At 36.7% G+C, this 14,883-nt stretch overlaps 1 protein-coding gene across 2 annotated transcripts; it reads left to right on the top strand.

The window, feature by feature from the left end:
* The first annotated feature begins 2,877 nt into the window (after nucleotides 1-2,877).
* Nucleotides 2,878-13,992, top strand: wnt11 (wingless-type MMTV integration site family, member 11). 2 transcript variants are annotated; one of them, XM_058789420.1, is made up of 6 exons: nucleotides 2,878-3,101; nucleotides 4,488-4,698; nucleotides 6,072-6,298; nucleotides 7,531-7,811; nucleotides 8,115-8,407; nucleotides 12,736-13,992. In XM_058789420.1, the coding sequence occupies exons 2-6, from the start codon at nucleotides 4,616-4,618 to the stop codon at nucleotides 12,908-12,910; spliced, it is 1,059 nt and encodes a 352-aa protein (XP_058645403.1). In that variant the 5' UTR covers nucleotides 2,878-3,101; nucleotides 4,488-4,615; the 3' UTR covers nucleotides 12,911-13,992. The 2 variants fall into 2 exon arrangements, with proteins under 2 accessions (XP_058645403.1, XP_058645404.1); XM_058789421.1 differs by having other exon boundaries at nucleotides 2,878-3,113.
* Nucleotides 13,993-14,883: the final 891 nt, after the last annotated feature.

Below are 14,883 nucleotides of genomic sequence, written 5' to 3'. Positions count from 1 at the left end.
TCACATCTCACTGCTACTAGATGCTTTTCGCATCCCTCATAAAATGGCTGTAGGACTTAGTTTTTCCATAAACATGCTGCTATTATGGCTTCAAACCGCACCAAAATTAGCTTTCTGAAAGATATGAATGTGTATTTTTGTTTACTCCATATAACAGATCATAAATAAGTTTGTTTCAACATTAAAACAAGACCCGTTTATTGATACTTCCATCTGTCCGCAATGTTCAGAATGCATTGAATCTCGGAAAAAAAAAAAAGCCTGTGGTTTTTATTCATGTCCAAAGTCTATTATCTCCAGCACATCCCCCTCAATTTGGCTAATTCCCATTCCCGCATATTTAAATCATTTGCTGTGGGCAGATGTGTTTAGTGAAACAACGCATATATTTGCTTTCCCATCGCTTTGGGTCGAGATTAGAGCTCCACGGGCATTTCACGTTATATTGAGCTGAAACGGTGCAGCTTGGCGGCGAATAGAAATGTCATGCTTCGGCAATTGTCGGTGGTACCTCTTAAGAGTATCAGATTAGCTCTAAATATACATGCTGCCCTCTTTTCTCTTCGCTGCTTTGGTTTCAGCTGTGAGAGAAGGATTAGTTTATTAGATTATTTCTTAAATCAATTAAACTAAAATAGTCATGCCTACAGTTTCCAATATCATGCCTCTCTCGCAGGCCTCGTTAGAGTGAATGATTTAAGTCTGTGTGACATTTTGTCTTCCTGACATCCCTCACTATGCTTTATTATGCAACAGGACGTGAAAAGAAAGGTATTCGGTGGGTATAGTGTGTGATTTACTGCACGTAAGTAAATACATTTCAAGATAATATGTAGCGCCTGGTGTTTATTCATACACATGCAAGACCTTGAACAAACGGGATCTGTGCAGTTCGATTCAATTTAATAGCAAGGAACATCCATCAGGGTTTCTTTTGATATTGAGGAGCGTCAGAGAATAACCTCGTTCAAACATTTGCAAGTGTTACGAAGAAATATGTAGAAGAACATAGAACAAAACAGACTTTCATTGCTCATTTACTGGAAAGTATCTGCTTTGACCTTACTGTTGTAACATTATACTTTACAAACAATTTGCCATAAATTTCATGTACATTTTTTTCATTTGCAGTGTATTTTTTATTTTGCACTTTAGCTTTGATGTTTGTTTTTCTCTTCTTCTTTTTTTTTTTGCTTGCTCTTTTGTTTCAAACTAATACTCACACACCTACTTTTAAACACTTAACCACAAAATCAGTGGAATTGCCTGCTTTATATAAAACAGTAGATACTGTTAACAGTGGAAAAAGTCTTAATGATTGTATTTTAATTGCATCGTTATTTGAAAATTGGGTTGTGTGGTGTGTTTTACAGGGGAGACTTGTGTGAGTGTTACGGAATTCACTGCAGGAGGCGTTTTTGGACCAGAGAGCCAGGTTAATAAGAGAAGCATATGGCCAGAGAACATCTTGACTTTTATTACACCATAGACACTATTAAAATGACAGTTACTTTAGATGGTTAAAATATTAACTTGGCCATTGTGTGTGGTGCGATCTGTAATAAATAGACACACATACTGGCCTATTTTTTATTCTATAACAATATTTTCTCAACACATTTATATTTATTATTAGCAATCTGTAATGATAATGAATTTTTTAATGGACTCTTTTATACTTCTTGATAGACCAAAAACAACAAAAGAATTTAATAGCTCATTTTTATAAATTAGGAAATAGCTTTGCTCAGATGTGGACTTCAATGGGCTACTGGGAGTATTTCTGGAGGTTAAATCATTTATTGTGTGAAATTTAGAAGAACCTTTGTCATATAGTGGCTAATATGAAACGTGCATCAGGACATATTCATCACGTTGAAATCATTATTAGCGTCCTTGGAAAATTGCCTTGTTTTTAGAGTGGCCAATATGGGCCGTGTACAGGACTGTAAATGGCACGAGTGTGGAAACTCTGGCATACAGCCGCATAGCCTACTTAATTTTATGGACCTTGCAAACACTAGAATTGCAATATTTCCAATGTTGTAGCAAATTCTGGGATTTTATTTCCTGAAATTGATGCTCCGTCGATTTTTCACTAATTTCACCTCTCAAAGATTATAGTGCAGATAATTTGTAATAGGGTGTCTGTTCCATTTAGTGCTTTTAAGACATAATACTAGCCGATGGCTTGATATCATGAGTAGTTTATTAGAAAGAAATTTAATGCTGATATTTCAACAAATATCCACTCCAAAAATCACTTCTGTACAAAATAATGGCGACAGGGTGGACTATTTAAAATCATGCCCTACTGACAAAATCTAAGATGAAGGGCTAATAAATCACACCTTTGTCCTTGAGTTCACATCCTGAAAGGATGATGATGTCATTATATATTGAAATGGAATTGTAAATCATTTTAATAGAGCATAGTTATGAACAACAGTTTTTATTCTAACCTAATTTAAAGTTATTTATAGAAAGAATAAATATAAATATATTTTTCCACTGAAATGTGTGTATTGGAATAAGTTGGAAACAGAAAAGGAAATTTAAAAATAAATAAATAAATACCTACAATATCACAGTAAAAGTTTGTGTTAATTTTTCAAACTCATCGTTTATACACAGGCTATTCATGAGGGACACAAACCGCACCTTTTTCGATGACTGACCCATAGTGAAACTAGTCTTTTAAAAAACGTTGAAATTCCGTGTCAAAAGTAGCGAGATGTCGGAGTGTCACAGATCATATTTTCAGCGTTTTCTTTGGCTTGGAAACCTTAACCACTTTGTTATGCTAATGGACCCTGACATCAGCGCGAGATCAAAGTGGCGCGCGGGCTCATATAGTCTCGAGCTCCGTCTGCAGCGTCTCAGTCCTGCAGATTCCAGCGCGCGAGCAACACCGCACTGCAAAATCAACACACATCTCTTTATCAGTGGACTGTCGCATGATGCTTTCTCATTTGGACTTTACAAAAACGGATTAACGCACATTTAAACCTTTGGCTAGAGAATTTTGGCTGGATTTAAATAAAACACACTTTTGGATTACTTTGCTCATTTTTTTTGGCGTCAGTCTCCGTTTGATAAAGGTGAGGATGAAAGTGCGTTCCCATTTATTGTGCGCAAAGTTTCTTAACTTGGTATCTCAAGATGTTTTAGCTTTTAAATATCATCCCTAATGGAACTTAAAGTAAATTGACAGGGCAGTAATTGCAATAGTAGCCTACCTAAATACTAGACCAGGGGTTATATCGAGTGAACTAATTAGGTTACATTATAAGTTCACCTCGTTTCCCCCGAAGGTGAAAAAACAAGTGATAAAAGATGAAGTGCAAACTTAGAGAAATCGCAGCCTGCAAGAGTGAAACAGCTGTTTTATTACTTTTGCATATACACACACAATAAAAGTTAATCGCTCATATCTTTAAATAGCCGTCATTTATATCTCATATGAGATTTGTTTAATTAGCCTGTATAAGAGCTCTGAAGAAATACTAAAATCTTTGGATTGCTTATATCTGGCCATACGATGGTACCCTAAATTATAGATAATGCACAGGATATAAACTACATTGTGTATTTATTTCTTTATATTTAGTTCACTTAAAAAGAACACATTAAAACTGATTAATTACTGCTTAAAATTTGTTAGTAAAATCAATGTAGTGTCAAAGTTACAATCTGTACTTTACATTTTGTTATTGATTAAAAAGACTGAAAATAAATAAATTAATATAAATTATTGCAGTTGAAATTATAGTGGTAAATTCAACAGCAGAAAACATTTTAAATGTAATTATTACTATAAGTAGGCTATTGTCATTTTTGATACAATAGCTACCTATGTTTGTAATTGTAATTGCGCTTTTAATGTATAGGTTTCTGGGTGTAGGTCTATAGCCAGAAGGAAAAAAAAAAAAAAAAAAAAAAATAGCAAGCTCTCTGCAATCTGGACAATCACTGTCTGTATGTGAAAGCATCATGCCAGAGGCCAGACAGCCTGTCCACTGGGAGCTAGTAACTGTTTATTGCCCTCATATCCCAGCAGATGGAATAATCTGAGAACATTTGATAACATTCCAAAACCTGCCACACCTATATTTCAGAAATTTGCATGCAGAGTACTAAAACACTGGAAAATTTGAACATTTGTTATGCCTTTTAAAATCATTTATTTTTTTAATTAGCTTTTTTCAGTGTCTCCTTGTCACAAGGACTAAATACACATTTTTAATTTAAATGATATTAAATCCTCAACAACAAAAGTGATGCAGTAATGCAATAGAGTAACATAATACAGAATTTAAATACATTGGAGCAATAGTAAAGCTATTTATAAAGGCTTTTTTATATTTTTAAAAAATCTTCAAAGTATTGTCTGGTGCACATTAGTAATCATCAGAGTATAGCATGAACCTAGGGTCCGCTGCATGTGATCTATGTAATCTGAATCTGATTTTTATTTTTCCAAGCAGGAGAGGGACAGAAATAAGGAATAAGTGCCATGGCTTTTGGCTTTTAATTATAACTGTGTCAAGAAGGAGTGGGGTCAGCGAGCACCTGCATCAGTGTCTTCTGATCGAGCTGGATCTTGTTATACAGCATGAAGCGAACCTTCCCTTCTCTCCCGCTCTGTCTCCTTACATTCCTGCTCCTGTCCCAGCAGTGCACAGGAATCAGATGGCTGTGAGTTGCTCTTTATTCTTTATTTATACCGAAACGGTTTAAAATGCATTCTAGATGTTTTACAAGCTGACTGATTTGTCAAATCATCTGCAACGAAAAAATGGAACCTGGGAAAAGATGTTTTCCTGGTAGTGAAAAAATGGGATTGGAAAAAAAAATCTTCACAGAATTTTATCTTAATTCAATTAAATCAAAGGAAAATCCAGCTGAACACTATTTTCCTGGTAACTTGTGATTTCTGCAGAATGTGTCGTATTCGCATAATCATACTGTTGATGCATTGCAATAGAGAACATGATGGTGGAGAAATTGGGTCATGAAGAGGCCATTTTGCATGCAGAAGATGCTGGTAGAGGTTTCCACAGTCTTGATATTGCATGGCAAGAAATGCAAAACAGATGCCACCATAAACACCTGTGTTCCCTGGATAACAAAGACGGAGAGTGTGTGTGTGTGTGTGTGTGTGTGTGTGTGTGTGTGTGTGTGTGTGTGTGTGTGTGTGTGTGTGTGTGTGTGTGTGTGTGTGTGTGTGTGTGTGCGGAGGTTAAGACAGGGGTCTGTCAGTCACAGCATATCATGGAACATAAAGTGGCGGCCCCTAATCTGAAACAGGCAAAGGTAGAGCGGGCATTAGTTGGTTCTCACGAATAGTGATACATGTGTGTGTTTTAGTAAAGGAGAAGGAATCATAAAAGCAATGCTTGAATTCAACAGGTTTCACTACAAAGTCTTACTGAAATTAATATTGTTTATCTCTGAAGTTTTCAGGGAGATCATTTCTAAGATAAAATCTATGGTTTGCATTTTCTACTATGACTTGATCTTGCAAAAATTCCTCTGGCATTGTCCGACAGCAGCTTTACCATGGAACATTCACTAAACTTTTAACAATAACCAAATCATCTTGCAGATAAACAACATTTTTTCCATTGGCAATTGCTTTTTGGTGCCTTTTCTTGCTTCCAAGCGATGCAGAAATAATCTTCTTCCATTTTGGTCTAATCTTGATTGATTATCTCTGGGAATGGGTTGTTGTTTGCATGCCTTTGTGTGAGACACTGAACAATTTTAGCCCGCAGCCTGAATGCGTGCAAACGTATTTAAACCGTTGATGTTACTCCTAATATTTTAGAGTTGGCTTTAACCATGTTTATTTGACTATGCTTCATTCAGTCACTTTAAATTCAAGACTTGCCACAAATATTTTGATCACTTTTCACACCACCAAACATTTTAATGAGAATTTTTAAGTGTCTGTTTAACTTGTAATATAAAATTTGATTAGATTTATACAACTTAAAAGACATTTATATCAATGCACACAGTTCACAGACATCGAGTATTCATTGAAACATATGCGTTTCCTCATCTAGGTCGCTATCGCAGACCACACATCACATCAACAAGACCCAGCACTGCAAGACTTTGCCAGGCCTCGTCTCTTCTCAGGCTCAGCTCTGTAGGAGTAACCTGGAACTCATGCAAACCATCATCCAAGCAGCACGGGAGGTTAAAAAGGTCTGCCAAAAGACCTTCACAGACATGCGCTGGAACTGTTCCTCTATTGATGCTCCAAAATTCCTCCCGGACCTGGAACGAGGTGAGATACAGAGGAAAATCATGTCCAAAGAGGATTTATTTCCAATTGAAGTCTATTTTGTGTGAAGCGTTTCTGAAATCTATCCACAGATGTTCTGTTTAGACACAGCAAGCCCTAAATTTGCGATAGGGCCGCTGTCCGTCCATTGCCAGCCCCTTCGAGGCAACTACACACCTCTCTTTATACCCAAGTGTGGTTTCCATTCAGGCCTTAATAGGTCTGAGGAACCCATCTAACTTTTTATGAGGGCAATGGTTTAAAAAGCAGCCTACGGTGATCTCTAAATACTCTCGCTCCGGGTAACGCAGACTATGCCAGTTAAATGCTGCAATTCGGCCTAAGTGCCTCGCTGCATGATAAAAGAAATCGTACCCCTGCCCACCCGGAAACCTCCGACCCACAGAATTCTTGCGCGTCGCTCTTGTTTCTCATGCTCCGTTTGATGAGAGGCTTCACGGAGGAGCAGCGTTTACTGTGAGGACAAACAATAGGATCCATTCTATTCAATGAGAGATGCTATTGAGCGAGTTAGTCAGTAATAGACAGAGAATTGCCTTTTTTCCTGGTTTCACAGTCGTTTAAAGCCTACGGTTTTACCCTGCGTCCGACCTCTGCAGCACAGATGTGATTTTCCGCTGTCAACCAATTAAAGAAATATGAAATCAATTAAATAAAATAGTCACAAAAAAAGATATTGTGTAGTCAACTTGGTTTTTTCCGTAGATTAACGATGCAGCATCACGTCTTGGATTTCCACACGGCGGTGACACTTGCATGCTACGCTTTGACGGGTGCCTTAATCGTCCACCCTATTGTTTTATTACGAGCTTTTAGCATGATCCAAATGGCGGAGATGGTCAAACTAAATCTTGTTGAAGTTCTAGAGAACAGTATGACGTCCTTCCCCGCAGACCGTTTGCATTTGTCAAGAGTTAAAGCACTCCTGCCTCTCGTAAGTGAACCGCTAAGGAGACGGCCTTTGATGTACCTTGTACGGGGTCAAGTTGAGCCTCTCCTGTTTCTACACCTATTATCTTGTCATGACATATGTGCACTGTGAGACCAGTTCCATAATCTCTGCCATTATCCTTTCATACTGCATACTGATGGATTTCTCATGTTGCTTTGCTTTGCTTTTTTGCAAGGGAAAAAAATCAGTTAAAGTATTCAGAATTCATGTTTTCTTTTTATATAAGCAACTAATTTTAATCAGTTTTGTTTTTGTCTTTTAGGAACGAGGGAATCTGCATTTGTATATGCGCTCTCCGCAGCTGCTATAAGTCACACTATAGCACGGGCATGCACCTCCGGAGACCTGAGGTTGTGCTCGTGTGGTCCGATTCCAGGTGAGATACCTGAGCCTGGGTACAGGTGGGGCGGCTGTGCTGATAACCTGCATTATGGTCTCCTCATGGGCTCCAAGTTTTCTGATGCCCCCATGAAGATGAAGAAGAAGTCTGGCTCGAATGCCAACAAGCTGATGCATCTTCACAATAGTGAAGTGGGCAGACAGGTAAGCGGTGCCTCACAGAAACCATGTGGCATCAATTCACTACAAAACCAAAATCACATGACTTAATCTGACACGCAGTTGGGTATGGAGTTTGATTCAAACCACATTTATAATTAAAATGGGTTATTACTTTTGAGTTTGATTGGATTTCAAAGTATTTTTTTTTCTTTATTTGATACATGATGTGTAATGAGCAAAAGCTGTCCAAATTCACTAAAATGTTGCATTCCCTGTGTAGACTGTCAAAATGTCATTTTATTATTGTCTTCATCTGAATCCATTCCACTTTTCCCCCCTACACAGGCTTTGCGAGATGCTCTGGTTATGAAGTGCAAATGCCATGGTGTTTCTGGTTCTTGCTCCATTCGAACCTGTTGGAGAGGCCTTCAGGACCTGAAGGACATCGCCATAGACCTAAAGACCAAGTATTTGTCAGCCACTAAGGTGGTTCATCGGCCCATGGGCACACGCAAACAACTCGTCCCCAAAGATATCGACATCCGGCCAGTGCGAGAGAATGAGCTGGTTTATCTGCAGAGTTCACCGGATTATTGCATGAGGAATGACAAGTTGGGCTCTTTTGGTACTCAGGACAGGTAAGACTAATTAACAAATTACATACTCAACAGCTCAACAATAAGGACTTTTTTTTTTGCTAGCCTAGACAGGTCAGGTTTAAAAATTCCTTGACAATATTTTCACAGGCCCTAATGCGAAAAAATATTTATATATTTTTAAGCATCATATCTTTATAAATGTGAGATAAAAATTTTAATTTTTAAAATTTTTGCTTGCCTGGTCAGATTTATAAATTCCCTGCCAATAGTTTCACAGGCCCTAATGCAGACAAACAAATAAATTAAAAAATTTATTTTATTTCATTAAATATATATTTTTTTAATTAAATATTCCATTTATGTGAATTCACACCAATCTTTGTAGTAGGAACAGACACAGTAAGTGACGGCGATGACTGATCATGAAAACACTCTTAAGCCTAGAAAAACTGACATAACCAGAATCAAATTTAACTTGTTTTTAACTTTCTGATTTGTCGCTGATCAGAAAAACAACCTATTTTAATTTGGCAGGTTGTCTCTAAACACAATGATCCTGTCATGAGATGTTTCATTGGCACTTTATAAGATGTCTCATCTCGTCCTGCTGTGGTGGCACTATTTTGTTTTGAAAAGCCCTGATAAAGCCGGACTGTGTGTGTACACGCGTGTCTCTGACATGTCCAAAGTGACTGTGTCCTCTTTACTGTTATCACAGTCTGTCTGTGAGTAATGCTGCTATTCACAGAGCTAAGAGCTCTCGGCTGATAGCAGCTCTGCACACACAGATTAGCACGACAATGAATTCTTCCTGCTTATTTCCTATTGCTTTATCAGTGGAGACACAGGTGTAGATTTAGGTAAGAATGGAATAACCTCAGCTTCCTCGCTTTTGTTATGTTTGCGTTTACATGTGCCCTGTGTTGCGTTTTTTGGCTAAGCTTTGTGGAATTAATGGTTCATATGACATGAATTTTCTGCAATCCACAGTCCTAACTGCAGCTCCAAAAATGGTGGCAGCAATAATAAAAGACATTAATGTCTGTAACTTTTCAAATTCTTAAACTCAGTATTTTCAGTTGTAAGCATTTAGTTTTTTATAGGCATTATAGGTCAGTGCGTTGATAACCTAGAGACATGCTATATGTCAGGTGCACTCAACACACAGTATACGTCCTCAGCCTTAGTGCTGATAAGACTACTCACACGTGCTCTCTGTTCATATATTTAGTGCTTGGTACTTGGTCACAAGACACTGGTGTGTTTTGTAATCAATAGAGAACGTCAACAGGGAACTGTGTGTGTCGCACATATTGCTTCCATGGTGGTCTCTGGTATGTAAGGGGTTCAGCACCTCTGTTTATCCCATCACCCCATACCTGTCTTTAAAACACCTGAAGGAATGAAGAAAATATGTTTTGCGTGAAGAAAATGTTTACATTGTGACAATATATTTGTGACAACTAAGCACACTTCCCATTTGGGAAAAAAGCCCGTTCTTATTGCTGCAATGCCAATAATGTGAGTGAGTGAGTGTGTTTGTATTAAATTATATGTAAATTATGAGTAAAATGTCCTTACAAATTATGGCAGTGCAATTTTATGAAAATATATTATTTCATATTATTTTACGAATATATATTTTATTAAAAAATATTTTACTTATTTAAAATATAGAAAATACATTTTCACAGATTTTTCTGCAAAAAAAAAAAATACAATTTCCTCAGTATTCAAAGAGCTGATAAAATATAATGGCAAATAATAAAAATAAATAAATAAATAAAAATAAATTACAGAAATATGTTTCTGTACATATTTCTATAAAATTGTGTTTTACCTAAATATGTGTGTGCTTTTTCACATTAAAAACATTTTTTTTGTCAATTGCACATCCTAAGTTTTTATAATGTTTCTATAATGAGAATTTTGGGATGTGGGAATGTGCTTAATTTTTATAATTGCTGTTCTAATGACAATTAAGCACATTAACTACATATTGTAATATTGTCAACATTTCTTTTTTTTTTTTTTTTCTTTCTGTGAGATTCACTCATGAAGTCAGGAAGCTGCTATCATTGCACATCCTTTCTTTGTGATTTGAAGAGTCTTAAGATAATGAGCCGTAAGTGTTCCCCTAACTAGACCTGCAGAGATGGCTTCTCTAATCTGATTTGGCGATGAGAGATGGGGAGAGACCAAATGACAAGCTTGCAGCCCTGAACGTATCTCATCTGAAGTTACATTGCTCTGCATATTCCTCATGCTGCTTTGTGAGCCACAAGACTGCTATTAATGAAATTGGCGCATTAGATGTTCAGACAGAACAACATCCCAGAGGCTTAGAGATGATCGGTATCATTAAAGAAACAAGAAACAATCTCGAAGTGAGTGAGCGCTGAGATGTGTTTTAAAATGTGTTTTCACTTTGGGATGAAACTCAAAGTTCTGCTCACAGCTGTTAAATTGTTAAACTGATGGTAAAACCAGATCACTTTAGAGACGTTAGGAGTTTGGAAGCAAAATGTCCTAAGTTTAGACTACTTTTTCTTTATTATTTCGTTTTTTTAAAGGTCTCTTCATGAATTATAAACCCTTTGACTATATAACTCCACACTGGTGCAGGTCAGCAGAACATATGCTACTCATTGAGTCCTAAAGCATATTTACCTGCCTTTCTGCCCTTTCAGCATTGACCTGGGAGAGAATTTAACTTTAGTTTTAAATAACAGCATTCTTCACCTCTCTCTCGTAGTAGCCATCCCCTCTTGTCTGTCTCTCAGCACCCTGAGCATTAACACCACACAATTATAAAACAATGCACTTACACTGAGAGGGCTACACACAGGCCGACCCCTAGTGTATAGTGCGTGATTTATGACAGGGCTGTTCATTGCTCAAGATGCCTCAGGCTTCAGTACATGAGGGCGTCTGCAGAATCCACTTAAATGCAAGAGAAAATGTTCCCTGGGTACGAATCAACTGGCTCTTAAAACGAGTTATAAGAAGGTTTAATGCTGTTGGTTTAATATGTGGTTGGGCTAAACGTTTACCTTGGTTTGAAAAGACGCTTATGTTTAGTAATTTCTCTCATGGACACACAGAAATGTTTGGTCATCTATTTGTGTGAATGTATTTTTGAACTCATGTTCCTGAAGTTCCACGTAGAAAACACTGACTAGTCAGTTAGTATATTTATTTATTTTTAAGGTACGTAAATACATTTTGCTCAATATTGAATTTTTAATATATTTAAAATAAAATAAAACAATTAATGTTAAAATTGCCTGTTTTATATTTTCTAAATAAAAAATGATAATGGATACATACTGTATAGAAAAGATTTCTATACAAACTGATCATTTACTCAAAATAGAAAGTGTTGAAAATGAACTATTTTATCAAAAAATTTTAAAAATAACAATAATAAAAGAAAAATGTAGAAAATATTTTCACAGATTTTTCTATAAAAAATATAAGTCCTCAGTATTGTACGGAGCACTGCACAAGACATGCAGGAAAAAAATAGTAGGCTAAATTGTGTGCACGATTTACTATTTTGTTCCCTCGATTTGTAAATTCGAATTAGTAATTAGTAAAGAATTAGTAAATCATGTGCACGTTTTAGCAAATCGAGGGAACGAATTAGTAAATCATGTGCACGTTTTAGCAAATCGAGGGAACGAATTAGTAAATCATGTGCACGTTTTAGCAAATCGAGGGAACGAATTAGTAAATCATGTGCACGTTTTAGCAAATCAAGGAACGAATTAGTAAATCATGTGCACGATTTAGCAAATCGAGGGAACGAATTATTAAATCATGTGCACGTTTTAGCAAACCGAGGGAACAAAATAGTAATCGTGTGCGTGTTCTAGTAAATCGTGCGCATGATTTATCATCTTTTTCTTGGATGTCATGTGCGGGGCTCCGAGTATTGAAAAGTGTTGATGTCAAATAACTTAAAATTGACTTAGAATATAGAAATATATATTTATTTTAATATATATTTATATATTTTATAAAAAACTATAATCAAAATTACTATTTTATCAAAAATCATAGAAAACTATAGAAAATATTTGAACTTTTTTTCTATAAACAATATTCCTCAGTATGAAGTACTGATAAAAATAATATCATATAATTAAAAATGGACTTTTATAAAAAAATAAATAAATAACAGAAAACATATGTTACATTTCACCCATATTTGCGTGTTCTTTATCATTGTTTTTAAATATGTGAAAGTCCCCTAAAAGGCCTTCCTTATGAGTGATTATTGTTGCCAGCAAAAGTGGTTTTTATTATGTTTGTTGGTGGTACAGCATGTACTATAAAGTTCTTTTTGTCTCTTTCTTCTGCAGGCAGTGCAATAAAACCTCCAGCGGAAGTGACAGCTGTGATCTGATGTGCTGTGGCAGAGGCTACAACCCGTATTCAGAGAGAGTGGTGGAGCGATGCCACTGTAAATACCACTGGTGCTGCTACGTCACGTGCAAGAAGTGCGAGAGGACTGTGGAGAAATATGTGTGCAAATGAGTCGGCTCTCCATCTCTGCGGTCATCGCCGACAATTATCCCGATCCCTGTCGCACGTACCTATTCTCAGCTAAACTAATCTAAAGGAGATCTGGAATGCGCTCTACTTATTGTAACAGAACTGGACAGAATTCTCATTCGAATTCCCAGACTCTGTGGTTGAACGAGCTGAAAATTTCAAGACTCGATTCTGTTCTAGATATTTTCAGCCTGGGTGTGGAGCATAACCTTTGTCTACCTGACTTACTTGGCCACAAATAACCAAAGCAAGTTACCAACGAGGCTTTTTTTTGTCTTACGCTTATGTGCTTTTGAGAAGACGTGGTTTATTTTTGGCTTTATGAACTTTTATAAACTCAGAAGCTGGACTTTACTTTTTTACTGCACAAATGAACGTGGTTTTTGTTAAAAACACCCAGCTCACCGTCCTCAAGAGGATTTTTTACTCCTCATCTTTTTTTAAACATAAAAACATATGCTCCTTTATCCAGATCTTAAAAGTCTATTTTCTTACACAATACCTGGGTCCGTTTATTTTTATTTTTTAAAAAAGGTACATTTTCCCTGTTTTTGGCATTGATTTTCAGCACTCTTTTTAGAACCTTTGGAATTGCTTGACGTTCCAGAGGATTCCACATTCCAAGTTCTAAGGGATTCAGACCTCAGTGCTCAGATGGTACTTGATTTTCACCAGTTAAGACTGTTTAATAGACTGACGAGGTAAAGAATGTACTGATCACGCAAAGGGAACTTCAAATGTGGCTTTTGAATGAGGAACTTACAATGGCTTCCATCTGTTGGTTGGTTGCTTCAATTCTAGAGGGAGAATACCTGTATTTATTCCACGTATATCAACAAGGACATTGGACTGTATGTGTTGTGCCTTGTTATATTTTTACCCAACATAAAAAAAATGCTGACATTCAAATGCCAAACCTCTCTGAGCATGTGAACAGAATATGTGGGTCACCTATTATGCCCGTAATAAGTCGTGAACCACTTATCTGTGGATGTACATACTGTCATTTTTGTATGCTGAATTAAAAAAAGAAATATTTATGAACTAATTAAAAATCTTTACCATTTAAACCTGTAAGCCTCCCTTTTTTCTTTTAATTCAAATGGACTTTCACAAGATGTTGAGCAAGACTGATTGCAAAAACATAGTTGTCATTAATTTAAGTTCCATGTCTTGAGCAAATAACAATTTAGCACAATTACAAATGACACTTCTATAAATCATCTCACACTTGTTATTGTTCCGATTAAAAGCACACAAGAACCAGTCTCTCAAACTCAAAAACCCTGGGAAAGTGTTTGTTTGGACACCATAGCCTAATAAATAGCAACGTGCTAGCGCTAGCAAAACCTCGCGCTTAGCACAATGAGCTCAACTCTTTCCAGCGTTTAATTGTCCATTACTCAGGGGCCTGCAAGTACGACTGTTGTTTTATTCAGGTTTTACAACAACAGAGAAGATGATGTAGATGGAGTGAAACGTTACATGAAAACAATTCAGGCTCAATTCCTTTATTACGTTCAAATTTCTCCGTAATTGCATTTCATGGTACGACCAGAGCGGAAAGGGATTTTCAAGAGGTTAGCGTTAAGACGAGCCTCTTGGCTTTAGCTCTGTTTTAACACTTTGAGGTCATGAACACCACCAGGCAAGCACATGTTCTCCATGTTGACTGAGATTGTAAGAGTGCAAACTCGGCCAGAAAAGCAGAAAAACTTTAGAGGTTTTACAGTGTTTCGTTTGTTTGCGGTAGTCAAGAAATCAGTGTGGGGGTGATTAGCACGTATTCTGAAAGGATTTTAATGATGAAAGTGCACAGTTCGTATACAGAACAGTTTCGCCTTGTTAGCTAGCCAAGCTGTTGTCATGGACTCATAAGGGTTTTTCATGCTGAGACTGCTCTCAGGCCAAGAACAACGCTGGTGTTTTCATACATGCCGAGGAAAATCCTGTAA

The sequence above is a fragment of the Onychostoma macrolepis genome, chromosome 10, assembly GCF_012432095.1.
Source record: "Onychostoma macrolepis isolate SWU-2019 chromosome 10, ASM1243209v1, whole genome shotgun sequence".
NCBI classification, from domain to species: domain Eukaryota; kingdom Metazoa; phylum Chordata; class Actinopteri; order Cypriniformes; family Cyprinidae; genus Onychostoma; species Onychostoma macrolepis.
This window is presented reverse-complemented; position numbering and strand designations above follow the sequence as displayed.